Raw genomic sequence first — 22026 nt, forward strand, 5'->3', positions numbered from 1 at the left:
TTTGTTCCCACAAATAGAGCTTTCTTTTGATCACCTCTGGGATTTTTATTTTCTACTACGTTTTCTCCTTCACTGACAGGCACTGATAAGGTGGCACTGATGGGCACCAATGAGGTGGCACCGATGGGCACTAATATGTGGCACTGATATGCAGCAATGAAGGGCATGCGTAGGTGGCACTGATGGGAATGCAAAGGTGGCACTGATAGGCGGCACTGGGCACTGATAGGTGGCACTGATAGGCGGTACTGATGGGCACTGATGGGCATGGATGGGCACTGATAGGTGGCACTGATATACACTAATAGATGGCACTGATGGGTATCACTGATTGGCAGGCATTAGTGTTGGCATCAATTGTGGGCACTGGCATCAAATGTGGGCACTGATTGGCATCCCTGGTGGCCATGGGTGGCATACCTGGTGGTCACAAGTGGTGGGCATCCCTGGTGGTCCTGGGTGGGCATCCTTGGGGGGGCTGCGCTGATAATTAACCAGCGCAATATATATATATATATATATATATATATATATATATATATATATATATATATATATATATATATATATATATATATATATATATACTTAGAACCCCCAGCCATTCGGTGGTGGACTTGCTGGTGTGTTTGCATGTTTGTCACACTTAAGTGTTTCGGAACATCAAACCAATTTAAACAATAGTCAAGCACAACACAAGTAAACACAAAATGCAATTTGTAAATGAAGGTGTTTATTATTAAAGGTGAAAAAAAATCCAAACCATCATGGCCCTGTGTGAAAAAGTGATTGCCCCCTAAACCTAATAACTGGTTGGGCCACCCTTAGCAGCAACAACTGCAACCAAGCGTTTGCGATAACGTGCAATGAGGCTTTTACAGCGTCCTGGAGGAATTTTGGCCCACTCATCTTTGCAGAATTGTCCTAATTCAGTTACATTAGAGGGTTTTCGAGCATGAACGGCCTTTTTAAGGTCATACCACAACATCTCAATAGGATTCAGGTCAGGACTTTGGCTAGGCCACTCCAAAGTCTTCATTTTGTTTTTCTTCAGCCATTCGGTGGTGGACTTGCTGGTGTGTTTAGGATCATTGTCCTGGTGCAGAACCCAAGTTCGTTTCAGCTTGAGTACACGAACAGATGGTCGGACATTCTCCTTCAGGATCTCTTGGTAGACAGCAGAATTCATAGTTCCTTTTATCACGGCAAGTCTTCCAGGTCCTGAAGCAGCAAAACAGCCCCAGACCATCACACTACCACCACCATATTTTACTGTTGGTATAATGTTCTTTTTATGAAATGCAGTGTTCCTTCTACGCCATATATACTTGGACACACACCTTCCAAAGAGTTCCACTTTTGTCTCATCGGTCCACAGAATGTTGTCCCAAAAGTCTTGGGGATCATCAAGATGTGTTGTGGAGAAATTGAGACGAGCTTTGATGTTCTTTTTGCTCAGCAGTGGTTTTCTCCTTGGAACTCTGCCATGCAGGCCATTTTTGCCCAGTCTTTTCCTGATGGTGGAGGCATGAATGCTGACCTTAACTGAGGCAAGTGAGGCCTGCAGTTCCTTGGACGTTGTTGTGGGGTCTTTTGTGACCTCTTGGATGAGTCGTCGCTGCGCTCTTGGGGTAATTTTGGGCGGCCGGACACTCCTGGGAAGGTTCACCACTGTTCCATGTCTTCGCCATTTGTGGATAATGGCTCTCACTGTGGTTCGCTGGATTCCCAAAGCTTTGGAAATGGCTTTATAACCCTTTCCAGACTGATAGATCTCAATTACTTTCTTTCTCAATTGTTCCTGAATTTCTTTGGGTCTCGGCATGATGTGTAGCTTTTAAGGATCTTCTGGTGGACCTTACTGTGTCAAGCAGCTCCTATTTAAGTGATGCCTTGATAGTGAACAGGTGTGGCAATAATCAGGCCTGGGTGTGGCTAGAGAAATTGAACTCAGGTGTGGACAACCACAGTTATAGTATGTTTTAACAAGGGGGGCAATCACTTTTTCACACAGGGCCATGATGGTTTGGATTTTTTTTCACCTTTAATAATAAACACCTTCATTTACAAATTGCATTTTGTGTTTACTTGTGTTGTCCTTGACTATTGTTTAAATTGGTTTGATGTTCCGAAACACTTAAGTGTGACAAACATGCAAAGGAACAGGAAATGGGGAAGGGGGCAAACACTTTTTCACACCACTGTATATATAAATAAATATATAAATAAATATATATATATATAAAAAAAATCAACCTTTAATTACCCAAAGAGAGAGGGAGCAAAGGGATTTTAAGTGTGCCGCAAGATAAAGAAATATATATATATAAATATATATAAAAATAAATATATATATATGAATATATATATTTCTAAAAATAAATATATATATATATATATATATATATATATATATATATATATATATATATATATAAATATATATGTATATATATGTAAATATATATATATATATTTATATTTATTTATTTATTTATATATATATATTTCTTTATCTTGCGGCACACTTAAAATCCCTTTGCTCCCTCTCTCTTTGGGTAATTAAAGGTTGATTTTTTTTTTTGTTTTGTTTTTCCTAGAACCTGTCATCTGCCCATGCAATCATATAGGGGAATTGTTGGTCTCTCGTGATAACAATCAACTGAAGAAAAATATTTTAAAAAGTGTTAAAAAAACAAACAAATACATCAGGAAAAAAACAAACGGATCACTGGATTTAATTTGGAGTGGATCTGGATTGATAGACTGCAAATATAATTTCCTGTAATCCTTTAAAAAAAAAAAAAAAAAAAACACCAACATAGAAATGATTGTGGACAATACATGAGAGATAAACGAAGATGTTGAAGATTACATCAAAACAAGACAAGCTTTACACTGTTGATAAATATACAAAAAAAAAAAAAAGATTGAAGATATCCATCCCGGAAATGTCTTCATTATCAAGATATGTAAAACCATTAAGGGCCGGTTCACACAGCGAGCCACGGCGAGGCGTCTCCGACCTCCTCGCCGCGACTTGCAGGGGGGGTCAGCGGCGACTTGCAGAGGACTTCTGCATAGAAGTCAATGCAAGTCGCCCCCGAAGTCGCCCCGAAGTAGTACAGGAACCTTTTTTCTGAGTCGGAGCGACTCGAGTCGCTCCTCTCAGAACGGTTCCATTGTACAGAACGGGGGCGACTTGCGGGAGCGAGGCGAGGCGAGCCGTGTCGCCTCGCCTCGCCTCGCAGTGTGAACCGGCCCTAAATGGGAGTACACCCAAATATTCAAATAATAAACATGTTTTACCATATTAATGTGATTTCAAAAGTCATTTTCAATATTATATATTTTGCAGATTGCATTAAAATAATCCCTGGTGATCCTGCCATGAAGGTCCTTGTTTAAACACTTCCTGTTCTAAGGTGACAACACTCTGTCCCCGTCTCCCAGTTGTGCTCCTGAGTTGTCACCCTGTTACCCAAGATCCCAGTACAGTGGCTATTTCCACACACATGACATGGGAGTGTGGTGTCCGTTGGTGTCACCATCAGGGAACCTGTCCTGAGAAATACCATTCACCATGACTGGGGTGCAGGCCTACGTGAAGTGGCTGCAGAGAGGCTGCAGGAGATCAGCAGCACTGAGCTGTAACACAGAAGAGGTGCTTCAATCGCAGGATTGGCTGACCAGAGATGGACTTCCTGCACTGGCTGCACATCATTGCTTCGGAACAGATTCCTGAGACTAGGCCAACAGAATGTGTGTCAGTGGGGGGCCCCTTGTAGTCTACACCGGGGGGCCACGTGTGACAGGGTGACAACACAGGAGCACAATGCAGGGACAGCGGTCACCCCATAATAGGAAGTGTCTGAACAAGGATGTTTATGGCGGGATCACCAGGGATTACTTTAATAAAAGCTAAAGAAATGTCCTTTAACAACAGCAGAGTATTTCCATGTATGTATGATTTATGTCTCCTCTGTTATCTCACTGATGTCATCACAGGTTTGTCATTTGCACTGAATAGGAAGATTTCTCTGGCCAACTTTACAATACTGGGCTGACACTTCAGGATCCGGGTCTTCTCTCCATCTCCGTTGTCCTCCAGATCATCAACCACCACAATCACATTCTCCTTCCCTGTGTATGAAGAACATCATTATACAGTCAATACATGATGTCCATGCCAAAATATTTGCATAGGAACAATGCTGCAAATGTGATAGTAGCAGCTGTTGTAGGAATAGCAGTAGTTGAGGTAGTAGGAGAGGAGGTGTAGTAGGAATAGTAGCAGTTAGGGTAGCAGCGGCAGGAGAAATAGCAGTAGTTGGGCTAGTAGTGGCAGTAGGAATAGTAGTAGTTGGGGTAATAGCTGCAGTTGAAATAGTAGTAGTTGGGGTCGTAGCAGCAGTAGGAATAGTAACAGTTGGGGTAGTAGCTGTAGTAGAAATAGTAGCAGTTAGGGTAGTAGCGGCAGTAGAAATAGCAGTAGTTGGGGTAATAGAGGCTGTAGGAATAGTAGCAGTTAGGGTAGTAGCGGCAGGAGAAATAGCAGTAGTTGTGGTAGTAGAGGCAGTAGAAATAGTAGTAGTTGGGTAATAGCTGTAGTAGGAATAGTAGTAGTTGGGGTAGTAGCAGTAGTAGGAATAGTAACAGTTGGGGTAGTAGCTGTAGTAAAAATAGTAGTAGTTAGGGTAGTAACGGCAGTAGAAATAGCAGTAGTTGGGGTAGTAGTGGCATTAGGAATAGTAGTAGTTGGGGTAGTAGCTGCAGTAGGAATAGTAGGAATTGTGGTAGTAGCATCAGCAGAAAAAAATAGAAGTTGGGGTAGTAGCAACAGTAGAAATTATAGTAGTTGGGATAGTAGCAGTAGTAGTAATTGTAAGAATTGTGGTAGTAGCAGTAGTATACATAGTAGAAGTTGGTGTAGTAACAGCAGTAGGAACAGTAGTAGTTGGGGTAGTAGCAGTAGTAGGAATAGCAGTAGTTGGGGTAATAGCGGCAGTCGAAATAGTAGTAGTTGGGGTAGTAGCAGTAGTAGGAATAGCAGTAGTTGGGCTAATAGCGGCAGTCGAAATAGTAGTAGTTGGGGTAGTAGCAGTAGTAGGAATAGTAACAGTTGGGGTAGTAGCTGTAGTAGAAATAGTAGTAGTTAGGGTAGTAGCAGCACTAGAAATAGCAGTAGTTGGGGTAGTAGCAGTAGTAGGAATAGTAACAGTTGGGGTAGTAGTTGTAGTAGAAATAGTAGTAGCTAGGGTAGTAGCGGCAGTAGAAATAGCAGAATGTCACGAAGATCCTGGCAGCAGCGATCAGCCCGGACCTTCCGCCGCGCGTCTGCGGGTGCGCGCGTGCGCGTCCGTGCGCGCGCTTGTGCGCGCGCGCGGTCGTGCGCGCGTGTGTGCGCTCGTTGGCGCCAGGCGGGCTATTTAGTCCAGTTGGTCACATCCAGTTCTTGCTGTCTGATCTACAGCGTGCTAGTACCCTGATCCTGAGAACCTGCTTCCTGTGACCTGTTGACCCGGCTTGTTTACCTACTGCTCCTGCTATCCGCCTGCATCTGACCTCGGCCTGCCTGACCTCCCTTCTGTTTATTCCTTCGGTACCTTGCTGCCTGTCCGCTTACTGACCCGGCTCGTCCGACCATCCACCTGCCTGATCCTCGGTACTTCTGCTGTCCGCCTGACCTCCGACCCGGCTTGCCTGACGACTCTGCTTCCAGCCTTCTGTTCCGGTGCCATCCGCTGCCCATCTCCTGTACTGGTTCCAGCATCTGCCTGAAGTCCTACCTCTGCCAGAACTCCTGCACTTGTGTCCTGCTTCAACCTCTCTGCCTGCTGTCCTGCTTCAGCTTCCTGCACCTGCCTGCTTTCCAGCTCCCCTCCGATCCAGCACTCCTTACCCAGCTGTTGATCCTGCCAGACACTCGTGCTCCTCTTGACTCCTGAGTCACCTGTATACACTACCAGGGCTCTCGAGTCGGAGCTGCAAGAGAGGTCTCCTTCTGCAAGTCAGGCTCTACCACCAGGTACGTGACAGTATCAGACAGCCATGTCCGAGCCCGCGCAGGGAGCCTCTCCCATGGACGAACTTTGTCTGCATCTGGCTGGCCTCACCCAGGCTGTTAAGAGTCTCCAGGAGGGTTACACGCGTTTGGAGGAAAGGGTCCAAGCTCTCACTTCGCCCACAACCACTCAGGGGTCTCTTCCGTCTACTGCCGGCTCAAGCACCCCTTCTCCGACGGTGGTAATGCTGCCTCCCGAACCAAGGGTTCCCATGCCTGAAAAGTTTTCCGGGGAACGAAGTAAATTCAGAGCGTTCCGGAACTCTTGTGAACTGTACTTTGCCCTTCAGCCTCGCACCTTCTCACTTGAAGCCACCAAGGTGGGATTCGTGGTGTCCTTACTCCTGGGAGATCCTCAAGCTTGGGCTCATCGTTTACTGGAACAGAAAGCAGAGGTCCTAACCAACCTGACCACCTTCTTCGATACGATGGCCCAGCTCTACGAGGACCCTCAACTCTCCGCCACGGCCGAAGCTGCCCTGCATACCCTTCAGCAAGGGCGTAGGTCCGTAGAGGACTATGTCGCTGAGTTCCGCCGTTGGAGTACTGATACGGACTGGAACGATGCGGCCCTTCGCTACCAGTTTCGGATGGGGCTCTCAGACCCACTGAAAGATGAACTGGCCCGTGTGGGAATCCCACAAACTCTGGATGCCTTGATTAATCTGGCCATCCAAATTGACCGACGGCTGAGGGAGCGAAGAGCTGAAAGAGGTCCTGGGCTCACTCGCCCCACCTGGATGCTGCCTCGGGTACCTAACTACTCTCATCCGGCTCCCATTCCTGGTCCTGTTCCAGCACCTGATACCTCTGAGCCTATGCAGCTCGGAGTCCTTCGCCCTGCTCTTACGGTGGAGGAGCGCCAACGTCGTCGGGTCAACAATTTGTGCCTCTACTGCGGGGAACCTGGGCACTACGTCAGGAACTGTCCGGCCAAGCTTCGTAAGTGCATGTCTGTCTCGTCTGGCTCTACTACTGCTTGGCTTAAGACCTCTTCTCACCTCGCCCTTTCTGTCTCGTTGCAGCTCCCAGGAAAGACGTTGCAGGTCCCCGCTATCATTGACTCGGGGGCTTGTAGTTGTTTCATGGACTCTTCTTTTGCCAGTAAACACCAAATCCCTTTGCTGTACAAGGCTCAAGGACTCTCCATCTACCTGGCCGATGGCTCCACGATAAGATCTGGACCAGTTACGCAAGAGACTACCCCCATTTCAGTTTCTGTCTCTAACCTGCATCAGGAACTGCTCCGCTTGGACATCATTCCATCTCCTTTGTTTCCAATCATCCTTGGCATGCCATGGTTGCAGGCCCATAACCCTGCTATTAACTGGGTCACTGGGGAGATCACGTTCTTCTCTCCTTACTGCCAGCAGTACTGTCTCCTGAAAAATTCTGGCGAATCTTCTGCCCTACTATGTCTGGATTCCGATTCCGAGCTTCGCCAATCCGTTCCCGAAGTATACCACGACTACCTAGATGTCTTCAGTAAGAAGGGGGCAGAATCTCTGCCGCCCCATCGGGCATATGACTGTCCCATTGAACTTCTTCCCGGGGCTGAAATTCCCTTTGGCAGGATCTTCCCACTGACCGAACTGGAACAGGAAACCCTAAAGACATACATAGACGAAAACCTGAAGAAAGGCTTCATTCAACCCTCCACTTCTCCAGCGGGTGCAGGCATCTTCTTTGTGGAAAAAAAAGACCATACCCTCCGACCCTGTGTCGATTACAGAGAGTTAAATAAGATAACTATAAAGAATCGATACCCGCTTCCTCTGGTACCGGAAGTATTTCAGAGACTGGGAACCGCCTCTATCTTCACTAAGCTGGATCTCAGAGGGGCCTACAATCTGGTTCGTATCAGAAGTGGGGATGAGTGGAAGACAGCCTTTCGAACCCGCTTTGGGCATTTCGAATATCGGGTGATGCCCTTCGGACTGTGCAACGCTCCCGCTACCTTTCAGTATTTTATTAATGATGTCTTCCGGGACTATTTAGACTTGTTTGTCATTGTTTACCTTGACGATATCCTCATTTTTTCCCCTTCTCTAGACTCCCATCGCAAACACGTTAAATGTGTCCTGAACCGGCTCCGGCAACACGGGCTGTACGCCAAGGCTGAAAAGTGTGCGTTTGAACAAGAGAGTATCTCATTTCTGGGCCTAGTTATTTCCATTGAAGGAATAAGGATGGATCCACAAAAGATTTCTGCAATCCTTGATTGGCCAGCTCCCACTGACAAGAAAGGGGTCCAACGTTTTGTTGGCTTTGCCAATTTCTATAGAAAATTTATCAAGGGGTTCTCCGCTATCATCTGCCCAATCACGCAGCTAACCAAGCAAGGGGTGCGTTTTCACTGGTCCCCGGAAGCTCAAGTCGCTTTCGAGTCCCTCAAGAGACTGTTTACCTCCGCGGATGTCTTAAAACACCCCGATTCTTCCCTACCATTTGTCCTGGAAGTAGACGCCTCTGAAATCGCTGTTGGAGCTGTCCTCTCCCAACGACAAGGTACCCAAGCTTCACTTTTTCCTATTGCCTTCTTTTCCCGAAAGCTGTCCCCCGCGGAGAGAAATTACGACGTAGGCGATCGGGAATTACTGGCCATTAAATCTGCCCTGGAAGAATGGCGATACCTGTTAGAAGGAGCTGCTCATCCTATCCTGATCTACACAGAGCACAAGAACTTGGAGTACCTGAAATCTGCAAAGAGGCTGAGACCGCGACAAGCTAGGTGGGCCCTGTTCTTTTCCAGGTTCTCTTTTCATGTTACTTACCGGCCCGGCTCCAAGAACACGAAACCCGATGCCCTCTCTAGGATGTTCCACAAATCCGAAGGAACTCCACCCCCTGACACTATCCTGGCCCCAGGGAACTTTCTCCTGTTACAGGAAGATCTGCTCTCGCGGTTGAAACAAGCTTCCATGGGACCAACACCCACCGTTGGAACTGAGTTACAGGTCAGGGATGGACTGTTTTGGTACGGCAGCAAGATCTTTGTACCCGAATGCTTGCGAGTGAGCATTCTCGAACTTTGCCATGACCATGCTCTAGCAGGGCACTTTGGTGCCTATAAGACCGCTGATCTTGTTCAACGTACCTTCTGGTGGCCCCAAGTACTTAAGGACTGTAGGAGTTACGTGGAGTCCTGCACCACCTGTGCCCGGAGCAAGACCTGTAGGTCCAGAGCTTGGGGGTTACTGAAACCTCTGCCCATCCCAGATAGGCCGTGGAAGATGTTGTCTATGGACTTCATCGTCGACCTGCCCCCTGCAGCTGGGCATACTGCCATCTTTGTGGTGGTAGATCGGCTGTCTAAAATGGCCCACTTCATCCCGATGAAGGGTACCCCCTCTGCATCCGAGACGGCCCAGACGTTTATCAGGGAAATAATTAGACTCCATGGAATCCCGACTAATATAGTGTCTGACCGCGGAGTGCAATTTACCTCACGGTTTTGGAAAGCGCTGTGTAGAGTCCTGGGAATTACGCTGTCATTTTCCACCGCTTACCACCCTCAGACGAATGGTCAGACCGAGAGGACCAATCAGACTCTCGAGCAATACCTCCGTTGTTTTTCATCCTATTCCCAAGATGACTGGATCAAACTGCTCCCGTTGGCCGAATTTGCCTATAATAATTACGTGCATTCTGCTACCAAGCAAAGTCCGTTTTTTGCTAACTATGGGTTTCATCCAGCTTTCCTTCCTAATTCCATTCCCGTATGTTCTGTGCCAGCAGTCTTGGAGACTATAAATTTTTTCTCTTCAAACAACCAACTACTACAGAAGACCATGGCAAGATCCCAGGAACAGAATAAGGAAGTGTTCGACAGGAAGAAGCGGGGTGAATTGCTGCTCGAACCAGGTGACCGCGTATGGTTATCCTCCGCAAATCTTCGATTGTCGTGTCCTTCCAGGAAATTGGGCCCCAAATTCCTGGGCCCTTTCACTGTAAGGAGGAGGATCAACGAGGTAGCCTATGAGCTGGAGCTCCCGGATTCACTCAAGATCCACCCTGTCTTTCACGTCTCCCTGTTGAAACCCTTTGTCCCCAATCCTTTTCCCGACCGGAATGTGAACCCCCCAGACCCTGTAATGGTGAACGGGGAGGAAGAATTTGAAATTGAAGCTATCCTGGATTGTAGGAAAAGGAATAACCAAGCTCAATTTTTAATTAAATGGAGAGGTTACGGCCCGGAGGAGAATTCTTGGGAGCCTGTGGAAAATATCCATGCAAAGACCCTAATCCAAGCTTTCAGAAGATTGCACCCGGAAAGATGGGCCCGGTTGGGCATCCGGAGGCTGCCCCTTGAGGGGGGGCAATGTCACGAAGATCCTGCCAGCAGCGATCAGCCCGGACCTTCCGCCGCGCGTCCGCGGGTGCGCGCGTCCGCGCGTGCGCGGGTGCGCGCGCGCGGTCGTGCGCGCGTGTGTGCGCTCGTTGGCGCCAGGCGGGCTATTTAGTCCAGTTGGTCACATCCAGTTCTTGCTGTCTGATCTACAGCGTGCTAGTACCCTGATCCTGAGAACCTGCTTCCTGTGACCTGTTGACCCGGCTTGTTTACCTACTGCTCCTGCTATCCGCCTGCATCTGACCTCGGCCTGCCTGACCTCCCTTCTGTTTATTCCTTCGGTACCTTGCTGCCTGTCCGCTTACTGACCCGGCTCGTCCGACCATCCACCTGCCTGATCCTCGGTACTTCTGCTGTCCGCCTGACCTCCGACCCGGCTTGCCTGACGACTCTGCTTCCAGCCTTCTGTTCCGGTGCCATCCGCTGCCCATCTCCTGTACTGGTTCCAGCATCTGCCTGAAGTCCTACCTCTGCCAGAACTCCTGCACTTGTGTCCTGCTTCAACCTCTCTGCCTGCTGTCCTGCTTCAGCTTCCTGCACCTGCCTGCTTTCCAGCTCCCCTCCGATCCAGCACTCCTTACCCAGCTGTTGATCCTGCCAGACACTCGTGCTCCTCTTGACTCCTGAGTCACCTGTATACACTACCAGGGCTCTCGAGTCGGAGCTGCAAGAGAGGTCTCCTTCTGCAAGTCGGGCTCTACCACCAGGTACGTGACACAGTAGTTGGGGTAGTATCAGCATTAGGAATAGTAGTAGTTGGGGTAGTAGCTGCAGTAGAAATGGTAGTAGTTGGGATAGTAGCAGCAGTAGGAATAGTAGTAATTGTGGTAGTAGCGTCAGCAGAAAAAATAGAAGTTGGGGTAGTAGCTGCAGTAGAAATGGTAGTAGTTGGGATAGTAGCAGCAGTAGTAATTCTAAGAATTGTGGTAGTAGCAGTAGTATACATAGTAGAAGTTGGTGTAGTAACAGCAGTAGAAACAGTAGTAGTCAGGGTAGTAGCAGTAGTAGGAATAGTAGTAGTTAGGTTTAGTAGTAGCAGTAGGAATAGTAGCAGCGGGGATAGTGGCAGCTGTAGGGATTGTAGAAATGGAGGTAGTAGCATCAGTAGGAACAGTAGAAGTTGAAGTAGAGATAGTAGTAGTTGGGGTAGTAACTGCAGTAGGAATAGTAGGAATTGTGGTAGTAGAAGTAGTATGAATAGTAGACGTTGAGGCCCTTTCCCCTGACCTTTCGGACTCTATTTTAAAGGCTCAGTCTAGTGCTCCACCCAATCTACCCCTGGTCATTTCCCCTCCACTTTAAGCCGCATACACATGATGAGAATATCAGACGAATGATTGACAACTTTTTTTTTACTTTCTAATACTAGCCTCGTATAGAAAATGAAGAAGTTACTAAACTTACAAAAACTCTCTTGCGACAGAATACAACTTTGCAAGTGATGTCATGTGTTCTATTGTAATGTAGTCTTTAGTTTCCATGCATGCGTGGTCTTGCTCTTATGAATATACAATCCGGTATCGTATGGAAAAAAATAAATAAAAAATGTAATGTTTGTCCCTTAAGATCATTTTGGATGAACTGTCGCGTTTCGTCAGATTTTCTGATAAAGTGCTTTAGAAAAGCCCATGGCGATAAGACGGGAACCAGGGAACACTAAACACGTTTTCTTTGGTTTCTCGCAGGCTTTGGTGGCCCTCTCTCCATATACATTCATGTTCATAGGTAAAAGCTTGCCAGTCCCGAAAAACTCAAGCCCTCTGGATTGCCCCTATCTTTGCCTGTCCCCTGAACACCCTGGGACACACATCCAGGCTAACATGTCCTCAAGTTCTGCTGCCCATAAACGTTTTGTGGGTGGCCTCCGCTTTCAGGCTCCTTAGATTAAGGTTGGGGATTGAGTCTGGCTGTCTACAAGAAATATGTCACTCAGAGTTTCCTCAAAGAAACTGTCCCTTAGGTTTATTATGTCTTATAAAGTTATTCACCAGGTTAACCGGATACAAATTACAAATATATTTCTCTACTGTTAACCAGATATCCTTTAGAACAGTAGCGTCACTAGGGGGTGGCTTTTGGGGCTATAGCCCCGAATCTGGGGTCCATAGCCCCAAGTCTCTGCAGGGGTCACCAAGGGGAGGGGAGGGGAGGTTCTCTGGTGACCCTGATGTAAATGGGTGGGGGCTCTCTGAGGACCCTGATGCAAGGGAGGCTCTCTGGGGACCCTAATGTAAGGGGGGCTCTCTGGGGACCCTAATGTAAGGGGGGCTCTCTGAGGACCCTGATGCAAGGGGAGGCTCTCTGGGGACCCTGATGTAAGGGGGGCTCTCTGAGGATCCTGATGTAAGGGGGGCTCTCTGAGGACCCTGAGGTAAGGGGGGCTCTCTGAGGACCCTGATGCAAGGGGAGGCTCTCTGGGGACCCTAATGTAAGGGGGGCTCTCTGGGGACCCTGATGTAAGGGGGGCTCTCTGGGGACCCTGATGTAAGGGGGGCTCTCTGAGGACCTTGATGTAAGGGGGGCTCTCTGAGGACCCTGATGCAAGGGAGGCTCTCTGGGGACCCTAATGTGAGGGGGCTCTCTGAGGACCCTGATGCAAGATGAGGCTCTCTGGGGACCCTAATTTAAGGGGGAGGCTCTCTGGGAAACCTAATGTAAGGGGGGCTCTCTGGGGACCCTGATGCAAGGGGGGGCTCTCTGGGGACCCTGATGCAAGGGGGGGCTCTCTGGGGATATATATACACACACACACGTATATTATATACATGGGCATGCCCACCCAAGCTTATGACTTTCTTTACTACACTGCTATGGGCTCTAGCCCCAGATCTTTAGTAGACCTAGCAACGCCCCTGCTTTAGACTACAACATCCTGACTCAGTGAGGATCCCTAATGTCTTCTCTTCTAAATTCTCTTCAGAAGGATACCATTGCTTCGTCTCAGCCCCAGCTCAAATGGATAGGAAGAATACAAAGTGCAACATATTCTGGACTCCAGGACAGTAAGGAATTCTGTCCATTCTCTGGTGGCCTGGATGCACTTTGGTCCTCAGGAAAATTCTAGGGTCCCAGATGCAGATGTTCACACTAACAGACTTATACGGAACTTCCATCACCAGAATCCTGACAAACCTGCTTCAAAGGGGTCCGGGGGCCCCCTCCTTGGGGGGGAGGGGGTGGTAGGGCTGTGTCAGGAGTTTGCAATGCTCCTCCTCCATGATACCTACTGGTTCAAATTCCTGCATCCTGGTTTTGCTGAGCTGCACTCTCCCTGACTGCCCGTCCACCTGGTGATGTAGCCAGTCTCTGGGTGGAGACCAAACTTGTTTTAAGCCAGCCAAACCCTCAGGATCTTGCTTGTGGTAGTCTGTGCAATACACACTTCTGTCTTTCCTGTTCCTGTACCTGCTAGTTTGGATTCCCTTAGTGATAACCTCAGATCAGATATTGACTACGCTCAGAACTCAGCCTGCCCTAAACCTGGCCTGTCACTGACCCTCTGCCTGTCTGACAGTCGCAAGTACCTGTTCACTGTGCTCAGCTCAGTACTGTTTGCTTTGCTCACTTCATGCCTGCTGTGAAGTTGCAGCCAGGCACTATAACATTGTATATAAGACCTGGGGGCAACAGAGTATTGGTAGGCCTGCTTGCCTTATAGGAAATGGGGCTGCTACAGGTGAAGAACACAGGAGCCAGCTATAGTGCCTGACTACCTACGCTAGGGGTAGGCATGGCACAGCCCTTGCACACATGCCACTGCATAAAACATACCTTGTGATGGGGCTGTCAGGAAGGGCGCACCAGCAATCAAGATGGCGATGATAGATGTCCCCCTGTTCTACATCTCCCACTGAGAAGGGCTACGTGGGCATGTTTGCACGAACCTGCGCACATGCACGCACCTATGCTCGCGCGCACACGCTTGCGCACTAGTGCCGCACAAAATGCCAACATTGGTGCGCACAGGCACACATGTGCACGTCCAGTGACGTTTGTGGCGCTAACAAACCATTTAAACTGCCTTACTTCCTTGGATCGGTGCTGTCCGGTCTACAGCATTACCTGAGATCCCTGATTGTTGTTTGCCTGTATTCTGCTCCAGTTGACCCTACCCAGCTTGCTTCTGACTATCCCTGCTTATCTGCCTGCATCTGACCTCGGCCTGTTTTGACCACGTTCCTGCCTGCTCCTTCTGCTACCTCACTTCCAGCCTGTTGCCAAACCTGCCTGTACCTGAGACCACGTTCCTGCCTGCTCCTTCTGCTACCTCGCTGCCAGCCTGTTGCCGAACCTGCCTGTACCTGAGACAAGGTTCCTGCCTGCTCCTTCTGCTACCTCGCTGCCAGCCTGTTGCCGAACCTGCCTGTACCTGAAACCAGGTTCCTGCCTTCTCCTTCTGCTACCTCGCTGCCAGCCTGTTGCCGAACCTGCCTGTACCTGAGACCACGTTCCTGCCTTCTCCTTCTGCTACCTCGCTGCCAGCCTGTTGTCGAACCTGCCTGTACCCGAGACCAGGTTCCTGCCTGCTCCTTCTGCTACCTCACTTCCAGCCTGTTGCCGAACCTGCCTGTACCTGAGACCACGTTCCTGCCTGCTCCTTCTGCTACCTCGCTGCCAGCCTGTTGCCGAACCTGCCTGTACCTGAGACCACGTTCCTGCCTGCTCCTTCTGCTACCTCGCTTCCAGCCTGTTGCCGAACCTGCCTGTACCTGAGACCACGTTCCTGCCTGCTCCTTCTGCTACCTCGCTGCCAGCCTGTTGCCAAACCTGCCTGTACCTGAGACCACGTTCCTGCCTGCTCCTTCTGCTACCTCGCTTCCAGCCTGTTGTCGAACCTGCCTGTACCCGAGACCAGGTTCCTGCCTGCTCCTTCTGCTACCTCGCTTCCAGCCTGTTGCCGAACCTGCCTGTACCTGAGACCACGTTCCTGCCTGCTCCTTCTGCTACCTCGCTTCCAGCCTGTTGCCGAACCTGCCTGTACCTGAGACCACGTTCCTGCCTGCTCCTTCTACTACCTCGCTGCCAGCCTGTTGCCGAACCTGCCTGTACCTGAGACCACGTTCCTGCCTGCTCCTTCTGCTACCTCGCTGCCAGCCTGTTGCCAAACCTGCCTGTACCTGAGACCACGTTCCTGCCTGCTCCTTCTGCTACCTCGCTTCCAGCCTGTTGTCGAACCTGCCTGTACCCGAGACCAGGTTCCTGCCTGCTCCTTCTGCTACCTCGCTTCCAGCCTGTTGCCGAACCTGCCTGTACCTGAGACCACGTTCCTGCCTGCTCCTTCTGCTACCTCGCTGCCAGCCTGTTGCCGAACCTGCCTGTACCTGAGACCACGTTCCTGCCTGCTCCTTCTGCTACCTCGCTTCCAGCCTGTTGCCGAACCTGCCTGTACCTGAGACCATGTTCCTGCCTGCTCCTTCTGCTACCTCGCTGCCAGCCTGTTGCCGAACCTGCCTGTACCTGAGACCACGTTCCTGCCTGCTCCTTCTGCTACCTCGCTGCCAGCCTTTTGCCGAACCTGCCTGTACCCAAGACCAGGTTCATGCCTGCTCCTTCTGCTACCTCGCTTCCAGCCTGTTGCCGAACCTGCCTGTACCTGAGAACACGTTCCTGCCTGCTCCTTCTGCTACCTCGCTGCCAGCCTGTTGCCGAACCTGCCTGTACCTGAGACCACGTTCCTGCCTGCTCCTTCTGCTACCTCGCTTCCAGCCTGTTGCCGAACCTGCCTGTACCTGAGACCATGTTCCTGCCTGCTCCTTCTGCTACCTCGCTGCCAGCCTGTTGCCGAACCTGCCTGTACCTGAGACCACGTTCCTGCCTGCTCCTTCTGCTACCTCGCTGCCAGCCTGTTGCCGAACCTGCCTGTACCTGAGACCACGTTCTTGCCTGCTCCTTCTGCTACCTCGCTTCCAGCCTGTTGCTGAACCCGCTTGTACCTGAGACCACGTTCCTGCCTGCTCCTTCTGCTACCTCGCTGCCAGCCTGTTGTCGAACCTGCCTGTAAACAAGACCAGGTTCATGCCTGCTCCTTCTGCTACCTCGCTTCCAGCCTGTTGCCGAACCTGCCTGTACCTGAGAACACGTTCCTGCCTGCTCCTTCTGCTACCTCGCTGCCAGCCTGTTGCCGAACCTGCCTGTACCTGAGACCACGTTCCTGCCTGCTCCTTCTGCTACCTCGCTTCCAGCCTGTTGCCGAACCTGCCTGTACCTGAGACCACGTTCCTGCCTGCTCCTTCTGCTACCTCGCTGCCAGCCTGTTGCCGAACCTGCCTGTACCTGAGACCACGTTCCTGCCTGCTCCTTCTGCTACCTTGCTGCCAGCCTGTTGCCGAACCTGCCTGTACCTGAGACCACGTTCCTGCTTGCTCCTTCTGCTACCTCGCTGCCAGCCTGTTGCCGAACCTGCCTGTACCTGAGACCACGTTCCTGCCTGCTCCTTCTGCTACCTCGCTGCCAGCCTGTTGCCGAACCTGCCTGTACCTGAGACCACGTTCCTGCCTGCTCCTTCTGCTACCTCGCTGCCAGCCTGTTGCCGAACCTGCCTGTACCTGAGACCACGTTCCTGCCTGCTCCTTCTGCTACCTCGCTGCCAGCCTGTTGTCGAACCTGCCTGTACCTGAGGCCACGTTCCTGCCTGCTCCTTCTGCTACCTCGCTTCCAGCCTGTTGCGGAACCTGCCTGTACTTGAGACCACGTTCCTGCCTGCTCCTTCTGCTGCCTCGCTTCCAGCCTGTTGCCGAACCTGCCTGTACCTGAGACCACGTTCCTGCCTGCTCCTTCTGCTACCTCGCTGCCAGCCTGTTGCCGAACCTGCCTGTACCTGAGACCACGTTCCTGCCTGCTCCTTCTGCTACCTTGCTTCCAGCCTGTCGTCGAACCTGCCTGTACCCGAGACCAGGTTCCTGCCTGCTCCTTCTGCTACCTCGCTTCCAGCCTGTTGCCGAACCTGCCTGTACCTGAGACCACGTTCCTGCCTGCTCCTTCTGCTACCTCGCTGCCAGATTGTTGCCGAACCTGCCTGTACCTGAGACCACGTTCCTGCCTGCTCCTTCTGCTACCTCGCTTCCAGTCTGTTGCCGAACCTGCCTGTACCTGAGACCACGTTCCTGCCTGCTCCTTCTGCTACCTCGCTTCCAGTCTGTTGCCGAACCTGCCTGTACCTGAGACCACGTTCCTGCCTGCTCCTTCTGCTACCTCGCTGCCAGCCTGTTGTCGAACCTGCCTGTACCTGAGGCCACGTTCCTGCCTGCTCCTTCTGCTACCTCGCTTCCAGCCTGTTGCGGAACCTGCCTGTACTTGAGACCACGTTCCTGCCTGCTCCTTCTGCTACCTCGCTGCCAGCCTGTTGCCGAACCTGCCTGTACCTGAGACCCCGTTCCTGCCTGCTCCTTCTGCTACCTCGCTGCCAGCCCGTTGCCGAACCTGCCTGCACCTGACCCTGCTCCAGTGTCCACCTCCTCTGGACCTGTGTACCTACACTTCCACTGAATCTGCCTGCACCTGCCTGAGCTCTAGTTTTCAGTTTGACAGCTGTTCCTGGGTCCGTTCCAGTTTCTGCTTCAGTTCTGGTCCAGCTCGCCTACCAGCAACCTTGCCAGGCACTCCTGCGCCTCCTGTTTTCCCTATCGGGGGCCTCGAGTGCAGGGTTTACGGGGTCAAAACATGCAGTGAGAAGGTGCCATATCACCTGCTCATTGTCTGTCAAATGCCTGTAAAAAGTGTTCCAACGCAGATCACATTTTGGGGGTAAACTTAGCATAACACAATGGGGTTCATTTACTAAAGGCAAATAAAATGTGCAGTTTGCAAAGTGCAGTTGCTCCAAAGCTGAGAACATGAGCATAAGCATTTGTTGACTTCCATCATCCAATCATGTGCAAGCAAAAATGCAATTTTTTGAATTCTCCTTGCATGTGATTGGGTATTTTTGGAAAGTAAAGCTTTACCTGATTTACTAAGCTCTGGAGCAACTGCACTTGCACAGTACAAGTGCACTTTGTAAAGTGCACAGTCTATTTGCCTTTAGTAAATCATTTAGTAAATCAACCACAACATAACAAAGCATTAACTCAGATAATCATCTGTGTTAGGAATCAGCTGGATACAGTATGTGATGACCTCTTACCTAGATGTTCAGACATATATTTCAGCTCCTCATCGTACAAGGAGCTGGTGACGTCCACAATGTTGAGCCGTCCGCTGTTCTTAGTGTGATACAAAATACCAAACGTGTTCTGAGAGACGGCCTCCCTGAACTTGCGCTTCTTATTGCAGATGTGGTGAGGACGGACAATAGATACTGCGCTCTGGAAAGGCTTTGACTTTAGTTCACTGATAAGCCATTCATAGTCACTCTCTGATGATTTTGAAAAAATCCCAACTGTGTGGTGTGCTGCAAAATACCACTGTACAGTGAAAGATACCAAAATAATAATCATTAGATAACAGAAAAAAAGAGAAATGATTGTACACTAATCTAATCTACACTAATCTAAATCCATAACTAAAAGTCCACATTGGCCTTGGGTTGTCATCAAACCTGGGAACACAAAAGTTCCTTTAATGCCACGTCGTAAATTCCTCCCGTGTGTACGCGGCATAAGAGTCAGTCCACGTGAACCGAATATTTTATATATAGGTGGTCACATCCTGGCTTCTTATACAGTATCTCCTAGGGATTTTCATTGCAAAATCTCTCTTGTCATTCATATTCCTGCCCATCATGAAATCTTCCACCTTTTTTGCATTCTCATAAACTAAACTTAAAAAAAAACATCTAACAGTTGGAGCTCCCCCACCCCTTCCTACCCTTAGAGAATTCAAGAGGGATGCACACCCAGAAACTTCAAGTTTGCAGATTCATGTGTAGCGGCCATAACCCTTGGCAGGGCGGCCTTGACTTTTGGGCTTACAGGTTACCTCCGCTTGGCTTGTTCTTCCACGTCTAGGGGTTCCCAGGGTTAGTACCCAACAGGGCTGGACTGGGACAAAAATTTGGCCCTGGACTTCATCATGGCCGGCCCACTTTAATTTTGAGTGTCTCCATCAGCAATTCTCCTTACATCAGAGTGTCCTCCCTCTCCTCCCCCTCCCACGTGTACTCACAGTTTTGAAGGCAGCTTCTCCTTCCTCTCTCCAGTCATGTGATAAGTGACAAGTGATAAGGGGAGAGAGAATGGAAGGTCTGCCAGCTGTCTATCTCCCCCTGCAGGCTGGAGGGAGCAGAAAGCCTAATGCTCTCTCCAGCAAGTGACGGCAGCTGCTCTTCCTAACAGGAGTGAAATCGCAATCGCTCACTGTCAGAGAGGAGCGGCTCCAGGACTGCACCTGACTGGCCCACTGAGCCATTGGCCCACCAGGAAACTCCCTGTAGTCCCAATGGCCAGTACATGCCTGGTACCCAGCAACTTTGGATGCTGACACCAATAAAGTCCTTTAGAAATGTTTTTATTTGCAGGGGTAACATCCAACAAACACAGTCTCATATGGGAACAGAGGGCAAGGGTGAAAAGCTCAGGCACCTTGAACTGCTAATATCAAAAAGTCTCTAATACCACCCAGAGAGTAGCCACTCGCAGCTGAGTGCTTCAAATCTGAACAAACCTCTAGCCAGAGATTATGGCAGTCAGCACTTTGATCCGGAACTTGTGAAATCTCTGACCTTGAATAAGTTGTAACAGAAAGTGAACAGGAACCTTTTTCCTCAGTACCTGGAACGTTCTCTGTCTCCTTGGCAGTACTGGAAAAACGTGGACTCGTCAATGTCCTTCACAACTCAGCAACCAGGCACTTCTCAGGATGCCAGCTTGTTGGCTCTCCTCCGAAGGGTCCTCCCCCGGTCGCTTACACGAGCTGCGGTGCCCCTCCAAGCTGAGAGCACACCCGGACGCCTTGAATCCTCAGTTACTGCGCCTCGGACCAGCCAGTTCCGAGACTCGGGAACAGATGGATCCTTACGCCAGACCAGGCGGGTCCATTGGGGCCAACCAACCGAAACATGTTGAGGAGCGTCACACGCTCCCAAGACCGGGACCCCTCGCGGGGCTACCCTGGTCCAGAATCAGTAACAGGCCACTATGGCCTCCAAAAACGAACCCTGAACACATGACTTCAACATCTTAAAGGGATTGTAAAGTGAATTTTTTTTTTTTTTTTAAATAACAAACATGTTATACTTACCTCCACTGTGCAGCTCGTTTTGCACAGAGTGGCCCCGCTCTTCTGGGGTCCCTTGGCGGCTGTCTCTGCTTCCTCCCGCAGGTGCTTCTCACGTTCACGCGAGCTCCCTCGCATGGTAAAAAGCACTTGCGGGTGCGCTCCCGTGATACAGTCGGCGGCTATAGCTGCTCGCTGTATCACACGGCCCCGGCGCGCTGCGTCATCGGATGTGATTAACAGCAGCGCGAGCCAATGGCTGCGTTGCTTTCCATCCATCCACTCCAGCCAATCAGCAGCCAGGCTGAACGGTGGAAAGGACGTTGGGGGACAAGCGCGGGACATTCGAGGGGTGAGGTAAGTAAAACGGGGGGGGGGGCTGGGGGCGCCGGGACTGTCAGATGTTTTTTCACCTTAATGCATAGAATGCCATTAAGGTGAAAAAATATTTACCTTTACAACCCCTTTAAGTACCCTTCCCCAGACTCCTCAGCGGGGCCCGACACACTCACTGATTGGTTTCGGGGAACGCCAATACCTAAAACATTCAACCAGGCCTGGTTCTGACCTGTCATGTGCACCTCACTGTACACATGACCAGGCAGAACTCTAACACAGCCCAGCCAAACTGATGTCAAAGTTAGACCTATACAATTAACCCTCAGAACCCCATTAAAAATACATTTTTAATGGGGTTCTAAATTTGTACATGACAGACACTTTGTCCAAAGTGTCATCGCTACACATGTAAGAAAACAGTGCAGTAATATCATAGTCCAGTTGTCCTTAATTATCTGACTGAATAACCATAGTGCCACCAGCATGACCATATCATGCCTTCACCTGATCCCCCATCTTCAGAGATCTGTCAAAAACAGGAGGTGGTGGGGACTTTGGATACCCATGATCAGAGAACAGACCAAACACACAACCCAAAGAAAATGTAAAGCAACAGAGGCTGGAACTGTGAGCATTAATCAGCCCCATCATATGCCTCTGAACATCTATCAGGTCTGTGAAAGTGATGACTAGGCTTGTGCAATTCGCTTCGTAATGAATCGAAATTCGGCCGAATTTTGCATCTTTCGGACATTCGGATGCATCTGAATGTCCGAATAAAAAAATAACGAATAAAAAAATTACAACGAATACGAAAGAAATATAACGAATGAATTCGAATGAATTCGAGATGATTCGGTAATTCTTTAAAGATCTAATGAAACAAAAGGTCAGCTCAAAGTAAATCTTATAGTCCAATCAGCTAATTAATTTTGTGCCGGAGGATGGATTACTGGCAAAGTGCATTCCTGAGAACTGAGTTAGAAGGGTGTTGTGTTGTATTTGAGCCGAAGTACTAAATGATTTCAACATGATTCTAAATTATTTCAACCGCATTCGAAAATATTTCAACATGATTCGACATTACTTCAACTGCATTCGAAAATATTTTGTGACCCGA

The 22026-nt window shown here is 49.7% G+C and overlaps 1 protein-coding gene across 1 annotated transcript in view; it reads right to left on the bottom strand.

Moving 5' to 3' along the window:
• Nucleotides 1–3273: 3273 nt before the first annotated feature.
• The window catches only part of LOC143923370 (uncharacterized), a 76680-nt gene continuing 57927 nt past the window's right edge, over nt 3274–22026 (bottom strand). The window contains exons 9-10 of the mRNA XM_077446995.1: nt 18538–18817; nt 3274–4143 (exon numbers count right to left, since the gene is read on the bottom strand). Of these exons, the coding sequence (XP_077303121.1) occupies nt 3986–4143; nt 18538–18817 (438 nt within the window). The 3' untranslated portion in view covers nt 3274–3985. The remainder of the gene's footprint in view (nt 4144–18537; nt 18818–22026) is intronic.

This window comes from Lithobates pipiens, unplaced genomic scaffold, assembly GCF_037356315.1.
Source record: "Lithobates pipiens isolate NorthernLeopardFrog02 unplaced genomic scaffold, aLitPip1_a1.2 Scaffold_22, whole genome shotgun sequence".
NCBI lineage: Eukaryota > Metazoa > Chordata > Amphibia > Anura > Ranidae > Lithobates > Lithobates pipiens.